Source organism: Sylvia atricapilla, chromosome 4, assembly GCF_009819655.1.
Source record: "Sylvia atricapilla isolate bSylAtr1 chromosome 4, bSylAtr1.pri, whole genome shotgun sequence".
In the NCBI taxonomy this organism is placed as follows: Eukaryota; Metazoa; Chordata; class Aves; order Passeriformes; family Sylviidae; genus Sylvia; species Sylvia atricapilla.
In genome coordinates this window covers 60,206,904-60,230,229 of record NC_089143.1, presented here as the reverse complement: position 1 = coordinate 60,230,229, position 23,326 = coordinate 60,206,904, and the positions used below count along the sequence as shown (strand labels likewise).

Below are 23,326 nucleotides of genomic sequence, written 5' to 3'. Positions count from 1 at the left end.
GGGCCGGGGTAGGGCGGCGGCGGGGCTGCTCCAGGCGCTGCCCCACGAGGGGCTCCCCGGCAGGCTGCGGGGAGAGGAGCGGGCTTTCCCCGCCGCGGGACATCACCTGCTCCAGGGCCGTCCATCCCGGGCTCAGGGCCGTCCATCCCGGGCTCAGGGCTCCCTCAGGCGCCGAGCGCGGACCGCAGCTCGCAGGCCGCCGCCATGGCGCTGAGGGCCCGGAGCCATGGCGCAGGCGCGGGGCGGGAGCCGCTGCTGTGGCATAAAGGTGTTTCCACGATCCCCGTCCTTTCCCGGCCCGCATCCAAGCCTCTGGAAGCTGCCGATGCGGCTTGTGCTAACGCAGCGCTCTGGAAGGGATCCGCAGCAAGGCCCGATGCGGTCCCACGGCCGTCCGTGCTGTTCGCGGCTGCTCGGCCAGCGCGAAACAACCACCACCTTAAATGTCGCCCGGCGCTGTGTAGGCACTGCCTCCCTCGGCTGCGATGTAGGCACGGTGCTCCTGAGCCGTAATTCTCTTCTCGGTAAGTCCCGAGAACCTCCGATGAGAACAGCACAGGCTTTAAGTGATAAACCAGCTTTTCGCGGGCCTTTGACTGACAGCTGCGCTCGGCGGCAGCAGATCGCGAGGAGCAAAATGCAGAGCTTGGCTCCACATCTCAAATTCCGTATCCTGCTCCCTCCCATGCCTGGGACACCACTTACCTTCCCTGTGGAGCTGTCTGCTCCGGTGAACAGCCCCTGTCAGAGCCCCGGAGTGCAGCTTTGAAAAGGCAGAGTTCATTTGGTCACGTCCTACTTCTGGGACAGCAGCAGGCCGTGGCATTGTTCACTAATTATAAAGCGTTTGGAAGCTGCTCATCTTTATTTTCCCGTTTTAAAGCGTGAATGCAGCTCTTCCGTGCTCTTACAGCTGTGGATATTGCGTGTGCACAGCCTTTTTAGAATAAACGAGCATTGTGTGAAAATGCCAGGCTAGCATTTCGAACAGGAGGAAAAGGGCGCATGTGGAGTCTAAATGGAACAGTGTAGCAGCTAAATTGTAAGGAATTTTTGTGCTAGGAAAAAACCTAACTGTTCAAGCACTTGGGCTGAATGAAGTCCATGAACGATGTGCAGGTATCAGTACCAAAAAGTATAAAATACTTCATATGAGCATCGAGCTCCAAAGGAGGATATAACACCTTATTAAATCAACTGGTACCAACAAGACTTCATTCAGTTTTGAAAGAAAAAAAAAAAAAAAAAAAAAGCTATGGACTTTAAATTAGCTATAGATAGGAAATAACCTTGTCTGACTTTGGCTTAATTATTCTTTCCCGCTAGAAGATGATAGTATGAGGCAAAAGAAAATGTTAGCACCTGTGGGATATCAGGAGCCAGAAGGAGAGAGAAAAAACCCAGTGCAGTTATCACCTGTGGTCAATGAGGTGTAACAAGAGCTGGACTGTACTGAAATACTGAAATAAGCAATTATCTCTGGCACTCCATGGTTCTCCAAACTAATTCAGCTGTATTTTTTGTCAGAGCAAAAAAATGCTAGTGGATAGTGGATAGCTATTTTTAAGCATAAATGAAATAGTACTGTGTGCTAATTTGACCCATTTGTGAAGGTAAATTACTAAAATATGGCAGTGTAAAATCCTTGGAATTCACAAGAGTCGATTAATTTTAAAGGCTGGGGAGGATACCCATTAATTTCATAAACAAGTTGAACACATTGTTTCAACTTGTTTATGAAAGTTAAATGAAAGTTTATGAAACTCACAACATTTTGATGGAACACTTCAGGAAAAAATGGCCCCAGAATACAATTTGTAACACTGGCAAAGCATACAGCAGCTTTCTAAAATAATTTCTTGGGTAAAGCTTGTGCTGTGAAGGAGTGCCAGAAAGGAATGCCCATCAGAGACATACATGATTGCCATAATAATCATCAAAATGGTTGACAGTAGAATAAATAATGTTGGTCTGCATCGTGGGTGGTTGCAGAGTCTGTTTATATACATGAACTGCTGATGGATGAGAGGAGAGGGAGCATGCAGCCTTGAGGTATCTCACACATGCATCAGACCCCTAAAATCTTGCAAACCAACTGTGATGACACAGTCATAAGCAAAATGGGAGTTAGAAGGAAACTCTCTAAACCCTCTATTAAACCCATGAGAGGACTAACCGAGGTAAAAATGTTTAGACAAGACAAAAACTGTAATTCCTTGGAAGTCTGCTGTTGCTAATGATGTTTTTAACAACACAGCTGTGAGCTGGAAATGGTGGGAGCTGGTTTCAATGCTCTGTAATAAAATGTCAGTAAAAATGAAAGTTAAATTCACTGATTTATAACCTGTATCTCCTTAAATTGCAGCCTGGAGACACAATCAGCCACACATCACAACATCATTTTTCCTAAAAATCAGAATGGTGATCTGAAAAGAACATAAAGAAGGTAAGATGGAACAAAACATATGATATCCTGGGGTATGCCCGTTGTATAAAATGACTTGAAGAGGGTATTTCCTGAAACCACATTTGGAGTGAATGTCAAAGGAAAATAAGCAAAGCAAAGATAAATGCACTGTTTGTGGACAGGATATTGCTACAGCATCACATAGTCAATTTATGTCATAGTCTCTTAAAAGAGGGTACAAGAAGGCTGTAAAATTTAATGACCTTGAGTAAGGAGTGGCAGAAAAGCAGAGATTTTTCTGATGTAAAGCCACTTCAAGCCTTAATTAGTGGTAAAGGGGCAACTCCTTTTATTGCTAATTAGATATGCAATTGTTGTGCATAAATTAACAGGTTATTATTTCTCCTCAGTGTTCCATCTTTTGTTCTAAATCACAATTCTGCTGTTTCAGATTGTGACAATATTTTCAACTGGTGGATCAAGTTTAGGAAAACATATATTTAATAACTGTAGTGGTAGGAATCCAGTATGTTGCCTTGATTAAATGGATAAACATTTTAGAGTATCAATTTAGTAGTAAGTTTGCTTTCATGTTTTATTATATAAATAGAAGCTGACTCTCTTTGTTCTGGGAAATAAAAATGTATTCTTGTTATGTATGTATTTCTGTGAGACTGACTGCTCTTTTTAGCTGCAACTAGAAAGAAATACATTTTTACTTGACTTGATTGAGGCAGGTAGACCCAATCCCCTGATGGGCCTGTCATGGTAGGAAAAATCTAAAATTTCAGACCTGGTGGGGTTTTTTGCCAGCTAAAAAACTCCAGGACTAAGATAAACATTCAATTAAAAAAAAATAAAAAAATGAGTGCAAGCAACTCCATACAAAGCATGGGACCCCACTATGTTAAAACACTTCAGTGGAATTATAATAGGGACATTAAAATAACTATAAACAGTCATGAAAAATATTATTCTAACTTTAATGCTGAAGACAACTACAGAACAAGTAAACAAACTACCCATAGAAGGCATACCTCTTCTTGAAATGCTCTTCCAGTAATCTAAACAGAGCTAAGTTTTTATTATTATTATTATTATTTCTTTTTAAACTGATTTTTGGGTAGCATAGAAACTTCTCAGGTAAGTAATACTAGAAAATAAGTATCAGCAGATAATGTGATCTAGCAGGTGGAACAGTTGGCTGAAAAACCAAACGTTCAGGATCAGCTCTCAGTAGCCCCTCCTGGTCTGGTGTGATTTCAGGCAAATCATCTGTCCAGGTAGCATCTCATTGGGAGAGGCCATACTCATTTTCAGTCTACTTTCAGAAACTACACTTACTCATGTGCCTTCATCTCAAGCCCCTTCTCCCAGCCCGTCTTTACATAATTGTGTTTTCTTATCATCCTTATCTACACAAACAATGAGGACATTATCTTGGCCTTTGATCCTGAAATTCTGTGTTTACTCACTTGAGCTCTGTGACTGCTGCCAGATGGGTAACACACATCCTCTGCCTGGTTTCTGAAGCAGGCTCTGAAGTGGATAGGTTAAAAGTGGACATCAAAACCACAAAATGTTTGTAAATCGAATATTACCCGATACACAGCTCCATGAACAGGAGTAATTAAAAATGAGATTTGTAAAGTGCCCGCCTATTTCCATACTTGATTTCTGCAGGTCAGTGCATGGGGTCGTACAGAAAAAGCTTTTCTTTTTACAGTTACACCACCAGTTACCTTCATCTCAGACATGCAGTTAAGACTTTATCGTAGGCCCAACAATAATACATTTAATTAATACCAAAGATCATTGCTTCAAATGGAGAGGGAACTAACACTCAATTTGCCAAAATACAGAAGAAAAAATAGATTGACTCCCAAATTAGAAAGTCATGACTAAAATATATATACCCCCCAGTCATCTGAGAAAGTCCCACAAGAGCACTCTGAATTGTGTTACTGTCAAACCATTGAAACCATGAATTATAGCTAAATTATAAATACAAACATAACTATAGGCCTTTTCTGTCATCATGAGTTTCCTAACATTCTTAACTGAAACAATTCAGCACTGAGTAGTCTTCTCAAGGTCTTGCTCTTGCTGCAGTTCTTGTTCACATGACTATAGTAGTTTCTTGAATGAAGAAATAAAGGTGAGTCTGTATCTGCTTTTCTGAGTATTTCACGTGCAGACACAAGTGGGACAGGGTAAGCAACACCAGCCTTCTCAGACAGTAGACAACGACCACCACAACCAATTTTGGATTAAGCCACCCATGTGCTGCCCTGTGCATCCTCTGAGAGCCTGCTCAGCCCCTTCCTTATGCTCTCAGAGGTTTCCATGAGGTGCAGAGGGCACAGCAGCTGGTACAACCATAGACTGTGCTGAGTTGGAAGGGACCCATCAGGATCATTGAATCCAATTCTGGCCCTACACAGGACATCTCAAGAATCCCACCACATGCCTGAGAACACTGTCCAAATGCCTCTTGAGCTCTGTCAGGTTTGAGGCTGTGACCACTTCCCTGGGATGCCTGTTGAAGTGGCCAACCACCTTCTGGGTGAAAAAACCTTTTCCTAAAAAAACCCTAAACCACCTATGACTCAGTTTCATGTCATTTTCTCAAGTCCTGTCACTGGGTACCACAGAGATCAGTTCCTGCCCCTCCTCTTCCCCTATGAACAAGTTGAAGACCGCAATGAGGTCTCTCATCAGTCTCTTCCCGGAGGAACAACAGAACAAGTGACTTCAGCCATTCTTCAAATGGCTTCCCCCCAGGACCCTTCACCATCCCCGTAGGCCTCCTTTGGATGCTCTCTAGTAGCTTAATGTCGTTTTTGTACTATGGCCCCCGAAACTGCCCCAGCACTGGAGGCGAGGCCTCCTCAGTGCAGAGCAGAGGGGACAATCCCCTCCCTTGGCCGGCTGGCCATGCTGTGCCCCGCAGGACACGGCTGGCCCTCCTGGCTGCCAGGGCACTGCTGGCTCACATTCAGCTCTCCATTAACCAGGACCCCCAGGGCCCTTTGCACAGCGCTGCTCTCCCGTTCCCTGGCTACACACACAGAGCCAGGGCGGTCCCGTGCTATGTGCAGAGCCCTGCGCCTGCCCCTCGCTGCTGGTGATTGTCCGTCTCTCGCTTGCCGAGGCGGCACTGCGGGGCAGGGCGCTCTCTCTGGTCCCTGCCCGCGCTCTCCGCTCGGGGCCGCCCGCAGCACCGCAGCTCCGCCGCCCTGCCCGTGCCCGGGCTCACCGGCGAGGCCCCAGCGCCCCGCCCGCTGCCGCCGCGGCCGCGGGGAGCCTGAAAGGGGCCGGCCCCGGGCTCTGCCCGCCCCGCTCGGGCGTGTCCCGGCGGCGCTGCCGGGAGGGCGGCTCCGCGGAGCTCGGCTGCCTGTGCCTGCGCCCAGCCCTGTGCGGGGGCAGCCGGCGCTCCGTCTTTGTGGCCGCGGCTGCGGAGGGCGGCCGTGCTGCGGTTCGCGGGAAGCCGAGCCCCGGCGCGGCGGCGGCGGCTGAGGCAGCCATGGGGCTGCAGCCCCTGGAGTTCAGCGACTGCTACCTGGACAGCCCCTGGTTCAGGGAGCGGGTGAGAGCCCACGAGGCCGAGCTGGAGAAGACCAATAAGTTTATCAAGGAGTTGCTGAAGGATGGGAAGAACCTGATCGCCGCGACCAAGAGTGAGTGGAGGGCAGCGGGGGGAGCTGCGGAGGCGGCTGCCCGGCGCCGGGAGCGTCCGCCTCTGAGGCGGCGGCGCTCGCCTTTGTGGCACGGAGCTTTGCACTGGCCTTCTCCAGCCTCTCCCTTGGGTTCCCCATCAGCCGCTTGGAGACGGAGCTTCTTTCTCCGCGGAGGGGAATAAGGGATAGAGGCGGCGGCAGCGCTGGGTGACTCCTGTTGCATCCGCCCGGTTTCTGGGCCGGGCCTGGCTGCTGTCTTCGGCGGTGCCGAGCCCGGAGCAGCCCCGGGTGCCGGGTGAATCCTCCGGCAGGACTCGGTCCGGGTGCTGCTGGTGCGCTGCAGGCTGAGCGGCTGCGAATCGCGTACCTGCCACCACCGTGCCGTGCCTTGTGCATTGCAGCCTGTGGAGAGGCTGCTGGAAAATACCTCTGTCAAAGGAAGCGTGTTCAGCAATTAGCAGACTTAGTTTTGTGCTGACAGCGCTGATTATCAGTTCTGTGCGTTTGGCCTCTTAAAATGTGATAGTGCATCGTTGATTTTGCGTTTACTTGTTGAGTATATTCATAGTGTATCTAGTTAGCTAGAATGTGTTTTATGCGGGAATCATGTTTTTTGCCTTGAATGACCGTGTTCGTGCATGTTCTTAGTGTAGTATTGTGCTAATGTATTTTTTTCCATTTAAGACACAGTTGTGTAGTCATCTAAATATTTAGTAGGCTGATTTGCTATACCAATTATTCAAATGAACCACTTAACCCAGTACTCTGGCACTGTGTTCTCGGAAGTGTACAGCACCTCTGGTATGGTAAACTTCTGAAGCCAGGAAACCGTGCTGTCAGGATGTTTCCATTAAACTGCTGGGGTTTGGCCAGTGGTTTGATAAGTGTAGCTGCTTGGATATGGTGAAGTGTTTAAAACCAGAATTAACTCATTTCTGTAAATAAAGAAGCGTCGTTTTCTGGTTTCGTCTCTGGTGGAAGATGCCATATCAAATTTCACTTGTCTGTAACTGTTATTCTTGGGCCAGTTAACATTCTGTTACTGCAAATTGTCATCTTAGAGGATTATTCAAAATCTGTGCCTTGAAGTGTCAGTATAAATCATCTTAACTTGGAGTGTAAAGTAAAAAAAGTGTCCCAAAAATTGAATAAGGACAGTAGAGGGAAATCATTCCTGTTCTCTTTCTCAAGCATCTAGACAGTATTTTGGCGACTGCCCCAAACCCTCAGTTGCTCGTATACAGTAATGTATACAGAACTTAATTAGTAAGTGTGGAGCTGGCTGTGGTGAGGAAAGCCCTAACTCAAATGAGCTTCCTGTCCACAGCACACCAGAATCCTATGCTGGTAAATTGGCTTTGTGTGCTGTGCCCAGGGTGCTTGGCTGTGTGTGCTGGAAGCCAAGTGTGCTGGCCAGGACCACCTGGCCTGAGAGTGCTCAGTGAAATACTTAGGGATAGCTCATGAGGACTATTTAGAGAAGCTGAGATCCTGCCTGGTGGTCAGGTCTAAGCACTGCCTTCCTTTCTGAGATCACAGTCAGAAGGTTTGTTCTTGAGTTTAGCTGCTGTACCTTATTCTAACGAACATCTTCAGCGTACTTGTTTGAAAAGTACAAACGGGTTAAACCCTTCCACATTTCAGGTTTTTGCAGTTGTCTGTCCTCTTTAGAGCGCCCTGAGTGACGGGTTTGAAGCTGACTTGCTTTCCTCTGGTACTGGTGAAGAAGTGCCACTGTTTGACAGACATTAAAGACAAATCAAACCAGAGGAAGGAGAAGAAGTTAAAACCCATTAAACCCCCAGTGGTTAGGGCATTGGTCCTCCTCGTGTTTTCAGAAGAAAACATTATCATCTAAATTCTTTGAGGAACCTGATTCATTTGCTGTCAGGAAACCAGATGGGATTAGTATTTGTTCCAAAATCCAGGCTTGAGAAGTGGTCTAGACACAATAGTCTGTTCATTTGTGTCCAAGCTGCATTTTCTGCACAAAGATAGTCTCACTGTAATTTTGAGACTGTGATAATAAAGCAGGGTGTAGTGAGCTTAGATGACTGCCTCTTGAGAAACAGTTGCTGACAATTTTTAGAAAATTGTTTTAGTCTTTTGAACAAAAATGTTATCTTGAAAATAGCTGAAACATTTCCCTGTTTCTAGAACCAGGTAAAAGATGAGATTTGCACCAGTGTAATTGATATGTGAGTGTGATAAGGTGCTCTGAGTGGTGTGTAAAGTATAAAATGTAGTATTGTTCTTGAATTTGTGTGAAATACATAATCTGTGGGACTGCAATAGACACCGCTAGCATTTCTCTCCCTCAGCAATTTCCTTATTTCACTTGTAAAGCTGGCAGCAAACGTTATGAGGATTCTTTAGGTGTGAATAACTGATGCAATTGAATAGATCCCACTTCCTGCCTGACAGACAGCCTTGTGACTGATGCTGCCTGCACTGAGCTACATCTTGACAGGTGGAAGCAGATGCTGCTACCACTCCCTCTAGTTAATAGGAACCACCAGTGTCTTGCAGGGCACAACAGTAACATTATGTGGATCCTCTCATTGGCTCTTTCCGTTTGTCTCCTCAGTTGTGTGGAATTGTATTTTTCACCTAAAACTCATAAGAATTGATTTGTGTTAGTACAGGACTATACTGCTTAAACAAGAGAAGAAATAAAAGGATTTTGCGTTTTTAAACTGTTGAATTTCCAGAGGAAAGCATACCTCAAGTGTATCTTTAAAGTTTCAGTAGTTTCAAGAATGTGATAGAAAGATAAACAAGAGTGACTCAAAGATGTCTGTTTCCTGTGTAAGGTTTTGAATCACCAAGTTGTCTAGTTCAAGCTAAATATTGGAAGGATGAATAAACAATAGGTGGCTCTTCCTTTTTTTATGACAGTTAAATGTGTTTAAAAGAAGTACAAATCCATTTTTTCCCTGCTGTTATTAATACAAATGGTATACACGTATGCTTTTTAACATAGAAAATACTTCTTAGGGGATTCCAGTTCAGTTAAACAAGTTAGGATCAATAGAGTTTATGAATAAATTCTGGATGGAGGTGGTTGTGCTTCAGTGAATTTAAAGGTATCTGACAAGAGAATTCTTATTCAGAAACATGAAAGGAATGTAAGAGGTTTCGTTCTGAGCTCTTAAAAATCTGCAGTGCAGTTTGTTGGAAGCTAAAGAATACACTGGATAAATAATATATATTTAGTCTGAATTCTTGCCTCCATGTTGATCCAACTCTTGATCTCTTGAACACAAATGTGAGATTTTTTGGGCGGCTTTTGAAGATTTTTTTTAAGTTTTATTTTGTATACCTACAGCAGGAGCCACCACTGCTAATGAGATGCCAAGGTGGAGTAGAGAGAGTCAGGACAAAAGTAGGTTTTGGCCCTGGGCATCTCACAGGACCTTTGCAAAGTGCACTTGTGAGTGCATGCTCACAGCTGTTCCTTGTGCCTGAAAACAGAACCTCCTCATTCTTGGCTTTAGGCTCAAATGGGAGCAGGATTCTGTTTGAGTCAACTGCAGTGACTTTGTGATGGGCTGCTGAAGGCAGAAGATGGATGTATTTGGTGCAGTGGGCATCCTGGCTATCCAGTGCACACCAGTATACTCAGTGACTCTTTCTTATTGCTATTATAATTTTGTTTTTTTGTGGAACAGTTATTTCTTGTGTTCTTCCAGACAGAATACAAAATGGGAACCAAATTTATTTTATGTGTAGAAAGACTTTGTTGGAATAGAGAGAGTTGTTGATGAGTAATTGTTTTAACGAAGATTTCAGAAGAACCTAATCCAGTCCCAAGCTTCAGTTTGATATCTGAGTTGTCTAAACTCATATTCTTTTTCTTGGCCAGTTCTCCTGGTGTGTGGTGGTGGTTGACCTTCCAGACTGTGGTCTAGGTTAGATTTTGGCCTGACCTGATGTATATGTTATTATGTAAATATAAAAGCTGTGGTAATCCACATAATAACACCACAAAAAAACCTCTCAGACCACTTTGAGCCATGGTGCATTTTTTTATTGAGCACTAATTGTCTATTTTTTAAAGCTTTCCTTAATATAATCCGCAGTTATGAAACCATGTGTAATGTGCGCCAGCTTTCAAAGTCTTAGGGATTTTTTTTTTTTTTTTGCAACAAGAATGTTCTACTGACATTCCAGTACATGTCAAAGAAGTAAGATAACACCACTAATATAGGTCTTATTAATAGCTTCTAGACAAGAAATGGACATTCACTGAAGATTTAGGTAGAATTCAAAGATTGAGTAAAAACTTAATGCATTCTTACTTAATGGGGAAGGGGGGAATATTGCAAGAGGGTCTTAGTTGAACTTGTGTGCGAAGTTCCCTAAGTCAACTGTGGTTTGTTAGGGCTCTGTATTTGATTATTTTGCCTTGAATTTGGTGAGACCTCTGAATTAATAAATCTTTACATTTATCATTTCAGGAAGCTATTTTATTTTTCAATCACTAACTCAAACCCAGGTTTTATTTCTTTTGTGAGGCATGCTTTATGTGTGATAACCATAAGCAAATCAATGCTGTGTGTGAATGCTCTGAGATTTAAATTTGAAATATACTTTACCAGGACCATGTTAGATAAAAAACTTACTTCAAGAGCAGTGTTGCAAAGGGCAGTATTGCAAAAATACTGAGCTGTAGGTACCTTTAAAAAACCCCAGCTTCTATTGGAAGTGTTTCCATTATTGAGCTCATTAGAAAACTAAGGCAAACAGATTCTTTGGGGCCCATCTAATGGAGATTTCCCTTAAGAAAGAGCTGCTGATAATAACATAATAAAATGTTGCTTGTCCCTTCCCTTCAAGATAATTGCCACAGCTGGGGCCTAATTAACTATGACAACACTTTTTTTTTTTTTCTCTTTTTCTTTTCTGCTTGTAGATAAAGTTGCTTCTGTACAAGGACCAGGAAAATGCTAATGTTTAAGAAAGTACTGTAAAGAACATTTTGTTTAGCTCCACCCCAAGCAGAGCATTCGTTACTGTGTCAGTAGCTATAAAAAGTGTCAGGCTCATTCTGTGGAGGATGCCAGTTTGTCAGCTTGAATCTCGTCTCTTCAGCTTGAGTTACTAACTAGCTCCATTACTGTCTTTGTCCTGTAGATGTTCCACTGTTCATTTTTTCCTTTTTTTGAAAGCAGAGCATTGTGCTACTGAACATCTGTGATATCAGAAAACATGAAATTTCTTTAATCTATGCAGATTTTCTTAATTCTGAGAGATGTGGCAAACTGTCATTAAATGGAGTGATTTTGTCTTTTAATCATTTGGGGGAAATGTGTAAGTGGTCATTCAAGAGAGCATCACTGAAGTTTAATTGTCACTCTTCAGGTCAAAACCATCAGACATAAGTTTATAACTGTTAGAGAAGTTTCTGGTAGATCATGTTGAGAAGGTTATTTATCCTTGATCTATTTTATTTTTTTTTAATTGACAAGACTTTTAGAAATGTAATGTTAAAATTATATGGAATCTTGGTCTATATGAGCTGTAAAAAAGAGTGGATTTGCCCTACAGGCTGTCAAGTGCCAACACCTGCTTGCAATTAAGAAAAGTAGCTCACTGCTTAGGCTGTAGGTGTATGTTATTCCTAAAATTATCCTGTGCTTGCCAGCTCTGTATTGAAAAAAAAGTTGCAAATTTCAGCAAGCTGACCTTATGACACCGATAACACTTCTCAAGGCTAAAATAACTTGGTAAGTTTTATTGAGGTACCTCTCTTTGTGCCTGGCACAGATGTTTTTCCAAGGGGGCAGGAAGAAGGGTGCTATAGTGATTATTCTTTTTTGGTTTTGGGTGAAGTAGCAAACAGGCTGGGTGCTCTGCTCTTGCCTTAGACGGGGAGCACGTGGAAACATGTTTGGAATGGCACTGAAGAGCTGCATCCTAATACTTGCCTCCTCCTTCCCAGCAGTTTTGTAAGGTTACATAATTAATGTATAAAGTTTAAATCGACTCTAGTGCTTTTGTTTTACAATGCCAATTTCAGTCACTACTGCAACACTTAGCACATTAACCTGAAAACCAGGGGCTTGGCTGTTTTAGAGAGAGGGTTTGCAGCATGTGAATCTTGGCAATATGCTTAATGTTTTTACAGTGTGGGTCGTGGCTTCTTGAGATATTTTTTATGATTTGCTCGTGTCTGATGGGGCTTCCTTTTGTGTCTAATGCCACTTTTCTGGGTTTCAATACCATATTTACTGTTCTATGACAGTTGTCCTTAAGATGTTACAATATGCTCAATATTTTGGTTATCTTTTAAAGATCTTCAAGTTTCTGAGTTGACTAATTAAGACACTTGGAGCAGTTGAATGCTTTCTGGAATATCTAATGAATGTAAAATATATGATCAAATAAACTTGGGCACACTTTGGCAGAACAGTTTAAGAACCTACTGTTCAGGGAATGTAGCATCTCTCTGCTGGTGGTTGCTGCCACCCACTGTAGTTGTCAATCTTAATCAGCACCCAAAATCTGCCTCGTTGCTAAGTCAAACCCATCTTCCTTGCCAAATTTAAACTCAGCCATCAGTTTTGCAATGAATTGAAGCAGGCACCTGTACTTCATCCCAGCAGCTTTGAGCAGCTCCTGGGGAGGTTGTTTTCCTCTGGGTGTGACTTTGATGGAGAGTGGGCAGTAATTTATGTAGCCCCATGTTACACATCTGGGATAAATGTGTGCCTTCTGTCCAAAGCACGTATTTTGCTATCTTACTAGGAAATAAGAGATACTGTTAAAGGGAAGTCTGTGGCCTGGTTTACACTATGCTCCAATTCTTTTTCTAAACAGATATTTTTGACAGACAACCTCAACATCATGTTAGTTTTCCATACCTGCGTGTAACTATGGATGGACCTTCTTGCAGACACCATGTTCTTTGTCTTTTACTCTTTCTGCTCTGTTTTTGTTTCTTCCCTTTGTTGTTGTTTTTTATCCTGTGTGTTTGCCCATCTTGCAGGATAAAAATAGAGAGAAAGCATCCAGGCCCTCAGAAGCTATGTGGCCATCACAGGCCAAGGCCAAATCAGAAGTTCCTGTAAATCATTCATGCTATGCTTGTCTTTTGTGGGAAAGGAGCAGCGTGAGGGGGAAAATAATCTATAGGGATGGATAATCACAGTGTTATTAAACAGATTGTGGTTTTACTACAGCCCAGAGCTTTGAGTAAACCTGCTGTTGTTGCCTCTTTAAATGGGAGGACTGGGCAGGTGAAGGTTATTGGCTCAATAGGTAGGTCAGAGAGGAGCTTTGTCTCTCAGTAGTTCTGGTTGTTTCAGCTTCCCTGGGCCCTTGTCAGCTTTTGTATGTGCACCTGGCTGGTTGGGACTGCATGTCCTTGAAGAGGAAAAACAATGCTTTGTTTAATTTGGCAGGGAAAATTGAGTATCCAGGATGAAACTGAGCAGGGCTTTGTACCAGAGCTGGGCCTTGAAGGACATTGTAGTGTGTGTGGTGTCCAGGAATAGGTTCTCAGCCACTTTGTTGCTGGTGAATGGCTTTTAACTTTAAAATGTGTCCATTTCCTCGTATTAGGCTAATGCATGGGGGCTTAGAAATATTGAATTAATTAATGTTGAGGATTATGAAGTTTGTCATACATCAAGGGTTTAAGCCTTAAGAAAAATCAGATCGTAATGTCTCAAATCTCAAAAGTTGGGAAGTTTTCCCAAGCAGAGAAAGCATAGTTTTTTTGTTTGGTTGGTTTAATCTGTGATTTTGTCAGTCATTAGAGTTGCTTGCTTTGAAAAATATTAATAATAATTGAATATAGGTGTGTTGGAACAAAAAAAAAAAAAAAAAAAGGAAACTTGTAGCAATTTTACATAAAAATATAACTGCTTAGAATATGCTTCTTCAAAAGACATCCCGCTGTCTTGCAAGCAGGTGGAGGGGGCATGCTGCCAGGTCATGGAGGACCTGACACAAACTTGTCAAAATACCATTTTGACAGTGGGTCCCAGTTCTTAGAAATCTGTTGTGGGGCTGAGTTTGCAGTTTGTGTGGATTAACAGACTGTGAGTGCTGCGTAGTGTCAGCCTTTGGGACACATCAGTGCTCTGAGAGCAAAGCAGTGTAACTTGTCCATAGCTTTTTCCTCTTAAGATCCCAGGTTGTAAACACTCTCTGTTGCAGAGGCCTGGACTGACTGACAAACTCAGCCGTGAGCCAAAGGACAGTTTCTCCAAAGCTTTTGTCTGTTCAAGTCCTCAGCCTGCAAGCTTTTCAGGAACAAAGCTGACTTTGTCCAGTCTGCTCTCAAGCACTTGCTCTGTGGTAATATTACGGTTCTTGTATTGTACTTCATTTTATGCTTTCAGTCATTTCAAAATGCACAGTTTCAAATTTCTGTTATGCTTCTTCCCAGCTGTTCCCTTGTTCCAGGGGATTTGGGATCTTTTCTAAAAGAAATCAAACTGCCTGGAATTATTGCTGCTGCTTTTTTTTTTTTTTTTTTTTTTTTTTTTTTTTTTTTTTTTTTTTTTTGTTTTGAATATTTGGACACTCTTGGCTTAACCCCAGCTAACAACTGAGAGCCACACAGCCACTTGCTCACTCTTCCAGCCAGTGGGATTAGGCAGAAGACTCGACATTCCGCTACTTCAAACATTTCACTACTTCCTCCCTCTTCTCCCCTCTTTATCTATGAAGCATGACACCATAGGTGTAGAAATTCCTGCTTATCAAACCTGATTTCCTTTTTTGACAAGGTAACATACCTAGTTGATCAAGGGAAGCCAGCTGATGTAGATGTTTTGAATTTCAGTAAAGCTTTGGGTACTGTCTCTCGCAGGATCCTTCTGCACAGGCAGAAATGGACAGTGGTGAAAAAACTCAATGGGGTGAGCAACTGGCTCGTGGGCCAGGCACAAAGGGTGGATTGGAGACCTGTCACTAGTGGGGTTCTTCAGGGCTCCATCTTAAGCCTTGTGCTCTTCAACATCTTCATTAACCACTCGGATGCAGGACTGGAAGGGATACTAAACAAGTTGGCGGGTCACACAAAACTGGGAGGGGCTGTTGACTCCCTGAAGGCAGGGAGGCCTCGCAAGAGACCTTGACAAAATAGAGGGCTGGGAAAATCACCAGCCATGGGAAGTTCAGCAAGGGCGAGTACCAGATTGTGCACCTGGGCTGTGGCAGCCCTGGCTGTAGGGACAGCCTGGGCAATGAGAGGCTGCAGAGCAGCGCTGTGCAAAGGGCCCTGGGCTCCTGGGCCATGGAAAGCTGAATGTGAGCCAGCAGTGCCCTGGCAGCCAGGAGGGCCAGCCCTGTCCTGGGGACATCAGGCCCAGCACGGCAGGGGAGGGGAGGGGATTGTCCCCTCTGCTCTGCTCTGGGGCGGCCTCACCTCAGTGCTGGGGGCACTTTGGGGTGCCGCAATATAACCAAGGTATCAAACTGTTGGATAGCATCCAAAGGAGGGCAGGAAGGATGGTGAAAGGCATTGAGGGGAAGCCTGGTAAGAAGTGGCTGAAGTCACTTGGTTTGTTCAGCCTGGAGAAGAGGAGACTGAGGAGAGACCTCATTGCATTTAGGACTTCCTCATGAGGGAAAGAGGAAGAGCAGACAGTGATATCTTCTGTGTGGTGACAGTGACAGGACCCAGGGGAATGGCCTGAAATTGTGTCAGGAGAGGTTTAGCTTGGATATCAGGAAAAAATTCTTTCCCCAGAGGATGAGGCACTGGAATGGGCTCCCCAGGAAGATGGTCACAGCACTGACTGTGAAGTCAGAAGTTCAAGAAGTGTTTGGACAATACTCTTGGGCACACGGTGTGACTCTTGGGGATGGTGCTGTGCAGGGCCAGGTCTCAGTGATCTTTGTGGGTCCGTTCCAACTCAGCGTATTCTGTGTAATATCCCTTCAGTCAAAGTTAGGGTCAGCTGTCCCAGCTGGGTCTTGTCCTGACCTCCCACACACCCCCGGTCTCCTCACCAGCATGGCTGTGCAAAAACTAGAAAAGGCTTTGGCTCTGTGCAAGCCCTGCTCAGCAGTAACAAAACCATCCCTATTGCTGTCACTGGGTTCAGCACAAATCCAAAACTCAGCACCATACCAGCCACTATAAAGAGAATTTACTCTTTCCCAGCCAAAACCAACACAAGAAGAAGAAGAATATTATGCTGAAAAGAAATGCTTCTCTCTCCCATGGCTATTTTTGTTTTGTTTCACAAAACACATCTATGTGTCTTCCAACACCATTACTGCTTGTCCAACGAGGTTCTGCAGGGTTGTACCTGAGGGCGAAGGCTGCCATGCTGAGAGGTAGGGGACTAGCTAGTCAAATGTGGAATTTTATTGTTGCCACCTGTCTCTCCTCTCACTGCAGTTTTTTTTGCAATATTTTGTGAAGGAATAGTTCTAAGCTCCAAACACGCAGCTCAAGTTTTTGTGTAGTCAGTATAATGAACTAAGGAAATGTTTTTGTTGCATCCTTCAATGCCATGTGTAGACCTTGGCATTCTATTTAGATTAACTTTGCTGAGGGCCTATAGCAAAACTGAAGGTGATTGGAACCTAGTGAGCCAACCAGCTCTGAGGGTATTGATGACTAGAAATGCCCTTTGAGAGGGCTGAGACCTGAAAACAAGCAGATGGGAGATCTGTGAGAAAGGTTGGTCACACACTATCTAACAGAAAATTTTACCGTGTGTATACAAATATTACGCAGTACATGTAGTATGTGATATCCAAGATGCCAATTTTATTTGGAAAATGTGACTTTGAGACTCAACAGAAATGATTATCTGCCTTCACTTACCTGGAAATTCCATTTCACTTCCTGCCTCCGTTACCCACTTTAATATCTGTAATTAGAATGTGGCTTAGGTGTGAATTCCTCTTAAATTACAAAAATACCTTATATTTTGGTGCAATATGATTTGTATATAGGGCACTTTTTTTTTTTTAATTGCTGCAAATGGATTGCTGTCAGTCTTGAGGATCTTTCTATAGTGGACATGGTTCATGTCTGCAAAGTTAGTTCTCTTTTCATATACATGAATGATTTTATGTTATGAATGAAAAACCAAGCTGTGTCTAGAGAAGTGACTTTGTGAGCAGCTTTGGGCAAACCCTTTGCCTGTTTGTATCTTTCTTTCCATCACTATTTAATCTCTTGCTTCAAATTTTGGGTTATTTATCTGTTAAGCATTCCATGAATATTGAAATGTCACATTGAAGTGTTGTACATGAGTCCTTTCTGCATTAGGAGAGGCTGCACTCACTGCTCTTTTTCTGTAGTCATTATTTGAATTGAGCAGTAGTTATAAACTGTTTTTATGCTCTTCAAGTAAATTAGCTTAATATAGAATCGGAGAGGAGGATGTTCCATATGTTCCTGCAGTCATGTGGTGGACATCTCAGTACAGAGGGCATGGCAGTATGAGCTCAGAAAGCAGCTGCTCTGCCCTTGCCATGCAGACTGTTCCAGTGGAAATTTCAGTCAGCAGTTTGGCTTTTCTAAGGTTTATAGCATTCTGTCATTCACTTTTCTTATAGAAAGCATGCAGATGTGAAGAAAAACAGGTATGCCAACCTTGTTATAACACTTCATGGATGTGCTGAAGTCCACTTCAGGTCGGTAAAGTTATTATGGAGCTTACTTCATTGAGGAGGGCTTTTTTCCCTCTTGTAACTTTTTTTGTTGTTCTTGAAATGGAAGTGTTTAGGAGGAAGCTGGCTTTAATACCCTCTTGGAAATTAGCTTGGCATTAGCTTGGAAATTAGCATTGATTCATTTAAAAATGGAATTAGGAACTAAGATGTTGGTCAGGAAAAGTAGCAGGTTTTTTTTTGGATGGCGAAAGCAGCTGGACCATGCTAGGAATTAATCTGATAGTGCCTCCACCACTTCTCTCTGGTGCAGAGAAAAATTTCTTTCAGTGGAACTTAACTCTTTGTAAGCGACATGTAACTGTAACAAGTAATCAAAGCCGCTCCTGAAACAAAAGCTTCTGATGCCACAAAAATGTCAAACAACTCCCAAATAATTCTATCAATGTTTATTTCAATTTCAGTCATTTTATAAATAAAGCTTTCTGTAGGTGCTTTCCATTCCTGTAGTGATAGCTATGGTTTGCTTCTTTTAGGATGTTAAAGACTTGTGAGCAGATGAAAGGGACTATATGCTTTTGATGTGTCAGGTTTGATAGCAAAGCCTTGTTAAGAGAATTTATCTTTAAAGAATGTTATCTTTTGAATAAGGATGCTGTTTTTCATAGGTTTTTCTTTTCCTGAAACTCTTTCTTTCAGTTTCTGTTTTAAATATAGAGTATTTCCAGATTTAATAGTGGTCTGGAGGTGATCTCACATATCATGAGGACATTATTGACTAGCCTTATTGGAACATTGCTTCCTAGACACTATTATTAGTGTAGTAGCCGAGAGAGAGATGAGCAGCTGCTGATTTTTGTTCCAAGTGCCTGGATGGGTGTGTTGGGCTGGCATTACCAGTGACGAGCAGAGGCCCTGAGGGATGCCAGGAAGGAATTTTGATTGGAAAATAGTTGATATGAGCTCAGTGATTAATGATTTTTTCTCCTCTCTCTGTCTCTTCTCTGAGAGGTCTGAGTAGTGTAACTTTTCAGATGATTCCTGCCATAGTGAGCAAAAATTGCTGCCTTCATCACCTCGTTTGATGTCTTCAGCTGCCTTTCTAGTGAATATTTATAGATGAAACTCAGGTGAATGTTCAAGTTTGAGTATTAAGGATGAGCAGCAAAGGTCTAATAGGCATGGGTTTTAGCACATGGTAGCGTGCAGACATGCTCATCGTTCCTAAGAGATTTTGGGATAGAGCTGTAGGACAGAACACTGGCTGAATTTGAAGTGTGTACCTCTGATTCCTTGCTAGGCTTTGGAAAAGATATGCTCAGACCAGTGTTGCCAATGTCAGCTGAATTTTTAGTCACAGCAGAACAATTAGTAGAGGGAAAAACATGTCTTTTGTGACTCTGTAAAAAAGTGTCTAGAATAGATTAATGTCAGGATTTAGTAATTCAGAGGAAGAGAGCACGTCAATTCTCTTCTGAGGAGGGGTGTGGTGGAGTTTCCTTTCTTGCCTGCTTTAAGACACTTGCTTATTCCCAGTTGCTTTGCTTCCAGAGTGGGACCCATTATACTGGTCTCTAGTGCAGTTTGCCTCAGCCTTTTCACGTGGATTTTTCCAAGGGGGAAAGAAAAATACTGTTTTGTATAACATTGTATGATATTGAATGGTAGCATTCATTTATTGAGCGTTATTGAGTGAATTTGTTAATTTGTTTTCATTTTCCCTTGTGTTTTTTGTTTGCTTAAACCTGTTGGATTTGATTTCTGGCAGTCACTTTTCTCAAATTGCCTTTTGATACTTCATGGACTTCTCGTGATTTTTGGACCAAAGCCCATGGGAATGTTTTAGTGGTATGTGCAGTATAGGGAGCTGAGAATTCCTTGGTGTCATAAACAGTTCCACTAATGCTTGTTTTCCGAAGTTATAATGATGTTTGTCTGCGAGCTGGTTTAATGTTTGTTTTCATTTCAAGAGGATACATAGTTACAGCTCTAAGTGGGTAATGAATGTGAACAGAGGGAACTGAGAGTTGTTGTGTCCCAGCAAAACGAAGCATGTCTGTCTGGCAATGACTAATTCTTCTGCATACTCTTAGTGATACCAGATACTGAGGAATTCAAGTCAAAGGGAAATTCCTTGCTTTGCCCTATACTCCTGCAGTGAACAGCTTGGTGTGGTTGGGATTCTTGGTTGCATGAAGCTCCTTATTTAGGGCTGCCACTAGACAAACACAGCAGAAGGGTTTATGTGCAGGAAATGTCATCAGGAGAATTAAAGGTGAGTTTATTTACTTATCATCAGCCAAATCACAACCCATTTTAAAGTCTTGCTAATAGTTTCCTGTGTTCTATTTGTAGCACTGTGGTTTTTTGTCAGGTAAAGTATGGACACTTGACAACACACTAATACGAGATTATTCTTAAAAATAAACAAACAAAGCTCTTAACCTAAATAGCACTTAGAAATCCAGAGTGTGTGAAGCATTTTAGACGGGAAATTTTCAACATCCTGTGCAGTAGGCTGGGCTGTGGTTCTGTTTACACATGGGTGAAATGAGTTGCCAAGTGATTAGATAGGATTGCACATCAAGCCCTTGCTGGAGATGGAGTTAGTTATTAGGAGGCCCTGACATTTAACCTTTTTACCCATGCATATTTTGTTTTTTAAGACAGCTTGGGGACACTGAAATTGTGCTGTGAATTGTGAGAGTTCTGGACTGCCCATTGAATTTCCTAACCAGTGATCAGAACTGTTTTGGTGTAGGTTCTTGCAGATTTGAAGACAGTGTGTTGGATTTAAAATGCTCAGTTTTATCATGCAGTCATGTTAAATGTTCCAGCCTGGTGGTGAGCCCATCTGTTTGATTCTTTGTACTTTCTGGCATATGAAGGATGTGGGACTGTTCTTACCTTGGTGTTCTGATAGAATTGGGAATGGTTTGGCATGTGCTGGTTGGAAACGTACCCCAGCTCCAGCAGAACTACATCCAGTCAGGCAACAATCTACACACACTGCACTAGTCAGAGTACAGAGGCTTTGGCTCGTGCAGAGCTCACCTTGTGCCCTCTCATGCTGAAGGTGCAGGTGGCTGTGCCACCCGGTGCCTGTGCAGGCAGTGTCCCCTTGCTTCAGTCTGCCTCACACGGAGCCAGAGCCTGCTGCACCCTTTGAGCTTGCTGCCAGTCTTGCCTCTGTTTTCTCCTTTTCCTATCAGTGACCCTACCCAGCTTCGTCTCTGCCCTTACAGATGGTTACCACTGACACGAGTCCTAAATTTAGCCCTAAATTTTTTCTTCTGAACCCATCCTTAGTCCTAATTTGGTGATTGTAGCTGCTAGCAGATACAAGCCAAGAAAGGAAATTTTCCCTGCTGATGCTAACATCTCTCATCATCTGGCAAACCTCTGCTGAACCCAGCAATGAGTATTCCTGCTGGCTGCTACCCAGCCCTGAAAGTAATTGACTGAATTTTTGGATCCTTCTCTTTCTGTCTGTTGACAGTGGTAACTAATAACAAAAAAGAAATTATCTGAAAGCCTTACAAGTGAATCCTAGCTCAAGTCTTGCCCTAACACAAAGCAGGTGGCTCCCGCTGAACTGCTAAATGAGGCATGAACTAAATCTTACTTGGTTCCATTGTTTTATGTTGATTTATTATGGACAAATGCCTTAGAGTAGCGTGAATCTTTGGAAACCAGGAGTGAAAGTTATAGAATGTATCTAAAACCAGTGTGTCTCTTATTTTCACCAGTGGGAGAGGAGATGACAAATTGAGAATCAGAAAGGATTTGGGGTTTTTCATGGGCACCAGTTAGCTAGCCAGTTTAATTGTAAATTGCCAGTCACAAACTTTCAAATTTTAAGCTAATTTTGTATTAATAATTTTACTTGCCTTATAATCAATTCGTTTAAATCTCTGTTACTAATAAGGGCAAGAGGATGGTTGTGCTTTGGATTGACATCAGACCAAGACTACAAGAAGACTGTTTATGCAGAGGTTCCCATTTGCAGATACCTGCTGTGGCATTGAGACATGCCAGGGGAAGATTCCCCTCCTCCTTCTCGCAACCATACATGAGAAAGAAAACATGAGTGCTTTTCCTTTCCCTTTGTATCCATATAGCTGATCGTATGTGACTCATTTGTCTTATCTGTCTTGATGGCATGTTATTTAAAATTTGAAATACAGAAGGATTAGATAATGACTGAGGGAAATTAATTTTTGTGGGGAAAACTCTCTTCATTTACCAGGCTGTAATTAGGAAACCACCATCCATTTTCTGCCCTCAGTTCTATATAATCTGTGCAACTGTGAGCACTCTTCAAAACTTATCTTTGTCTGGGAATCTTACACTGGTTTTTGGTATGTTTTCCTTTTTTTGGTGTAAGTTGCTGTGATGTAGAAATAGGGGGGATCAGCTTGTGATACTTATGTTTGGTTTTATTAAGTGCCTGTTGCTTCTAACTCTGCAGTCTAAGTAAATTTGAGATCAAATCACTTGTTTTGAGAGAGTGGGCTGGGCTGGAGAAAAGCCATAACGTTTTGCTTTGGGTTTTGGCCATGGGAATAGAGAAGTCCTCTCAAAGGAGTGAATCTGACCTTATTTCTATTTTTCTTTAAAGGGTTGCTTCTCATCAAACTCTTTCTTGACATCCTAGGGCATCTCTTCTTTCTCTTGCATCACCCCACAATTACACAGTACTTTGGTGAGTGAGCATTCTCGTGGTCAGTAACATATGTTAGTACAAGTTGCACTTCCAGCTTTAAATGTGCCTCGAAAGAAGATGAAAAAATAAACAAATATTTGACAGTGTTGAGGGCCCATCTTCACGTTTGTATTCTGAGCCTTGCACACACTGGGTGCAAAGCTGTGATGGTAGAATATAGAAAGGCCCTGCTGGAGCTTCCAGAGTAAAAGCTAATGAGGTTTTGCAGCCCTGGGGCTGGGCTTTGATATGATCTCTTGCTGCCAGTGCAACCTTCGTGGTTAATACAACTTCTGTAAGGGCCAGAGCCTGTCAGTGAGAGACTTTGTCCTGTGCTGGAGCCTTCGGTGCAAAGTCTCAGGCACTGCAGCTCCCTCCTGCTGGCTCTCCTGTGCCCATGCAGAACATTTGCTTTCCCTGCATGCTCTGCCTCTGCCCCTGGAAGATGTAGCTGTCATTTCTATTTAAACAATTATTTCTGTAATTTCTGTACACAGAAACAAAAGAGTTGAAGTATTAATTATTGCAGAACTTTTATTGTAGGGTCTCTGAGGAAAGTGGATATTTTACTTTCTTGCTTTCCACTATACTGGACACTTCCTTAATCAGATGTGCCAACATGCTTCCCCTTGGGTAATTTTCCTTGTCTTCTTAAGCTAGACAAATCTGCTTGAAACACTGCCTGAACATTTAATTGCTTTGAATGGGTATTTCTGCAGAAAAATCGTGGTAATATGAGTTTGCTTATGCTGTGTTCCCATTAACTCCAGATACTTGTGTGTGTGTTTCTGTGTAGCATCCTGGTATCCGTGTACCGTTCACCCATGACAGGAAATGAAGAAACACTCACTAACCAGAAAAACTTGTAATTCAGTCCTTACACCTTCTTTGATATGCCATCCCTTCCTAGACAGGGTGATATTTGAATTGCAGGATTTGAAGTTG

The 23,326-nt window shown here is 42.9% G+C and overlaps 1 protein-coding gene across 1 annotated transcript in view; it reads left to right on the top strand.

Moving 5' to 3' along the window:
- Positions 1–5,799: 5,799 nt before the first annotated feature.
- The window catches only part of ARHGAP10 (Rho GTPase activating protein 10), a 138,395-nt gene continuing 120,868 nt past the window's right edge, over positions 5,800–23,326 (top strand). Inside the window, exon 1 of the mRNA XM_066318066.1 lies at positions 5,800–6,087. Coding sequence (XP_066174163.1) covers positions 5,934–6,087 — 154 coding nt within the window. The 5' untranslated portion in view covers positions 5,800–5,933. The remainder of the gene's footprint in view (positions 6,088–23,326) is intronic.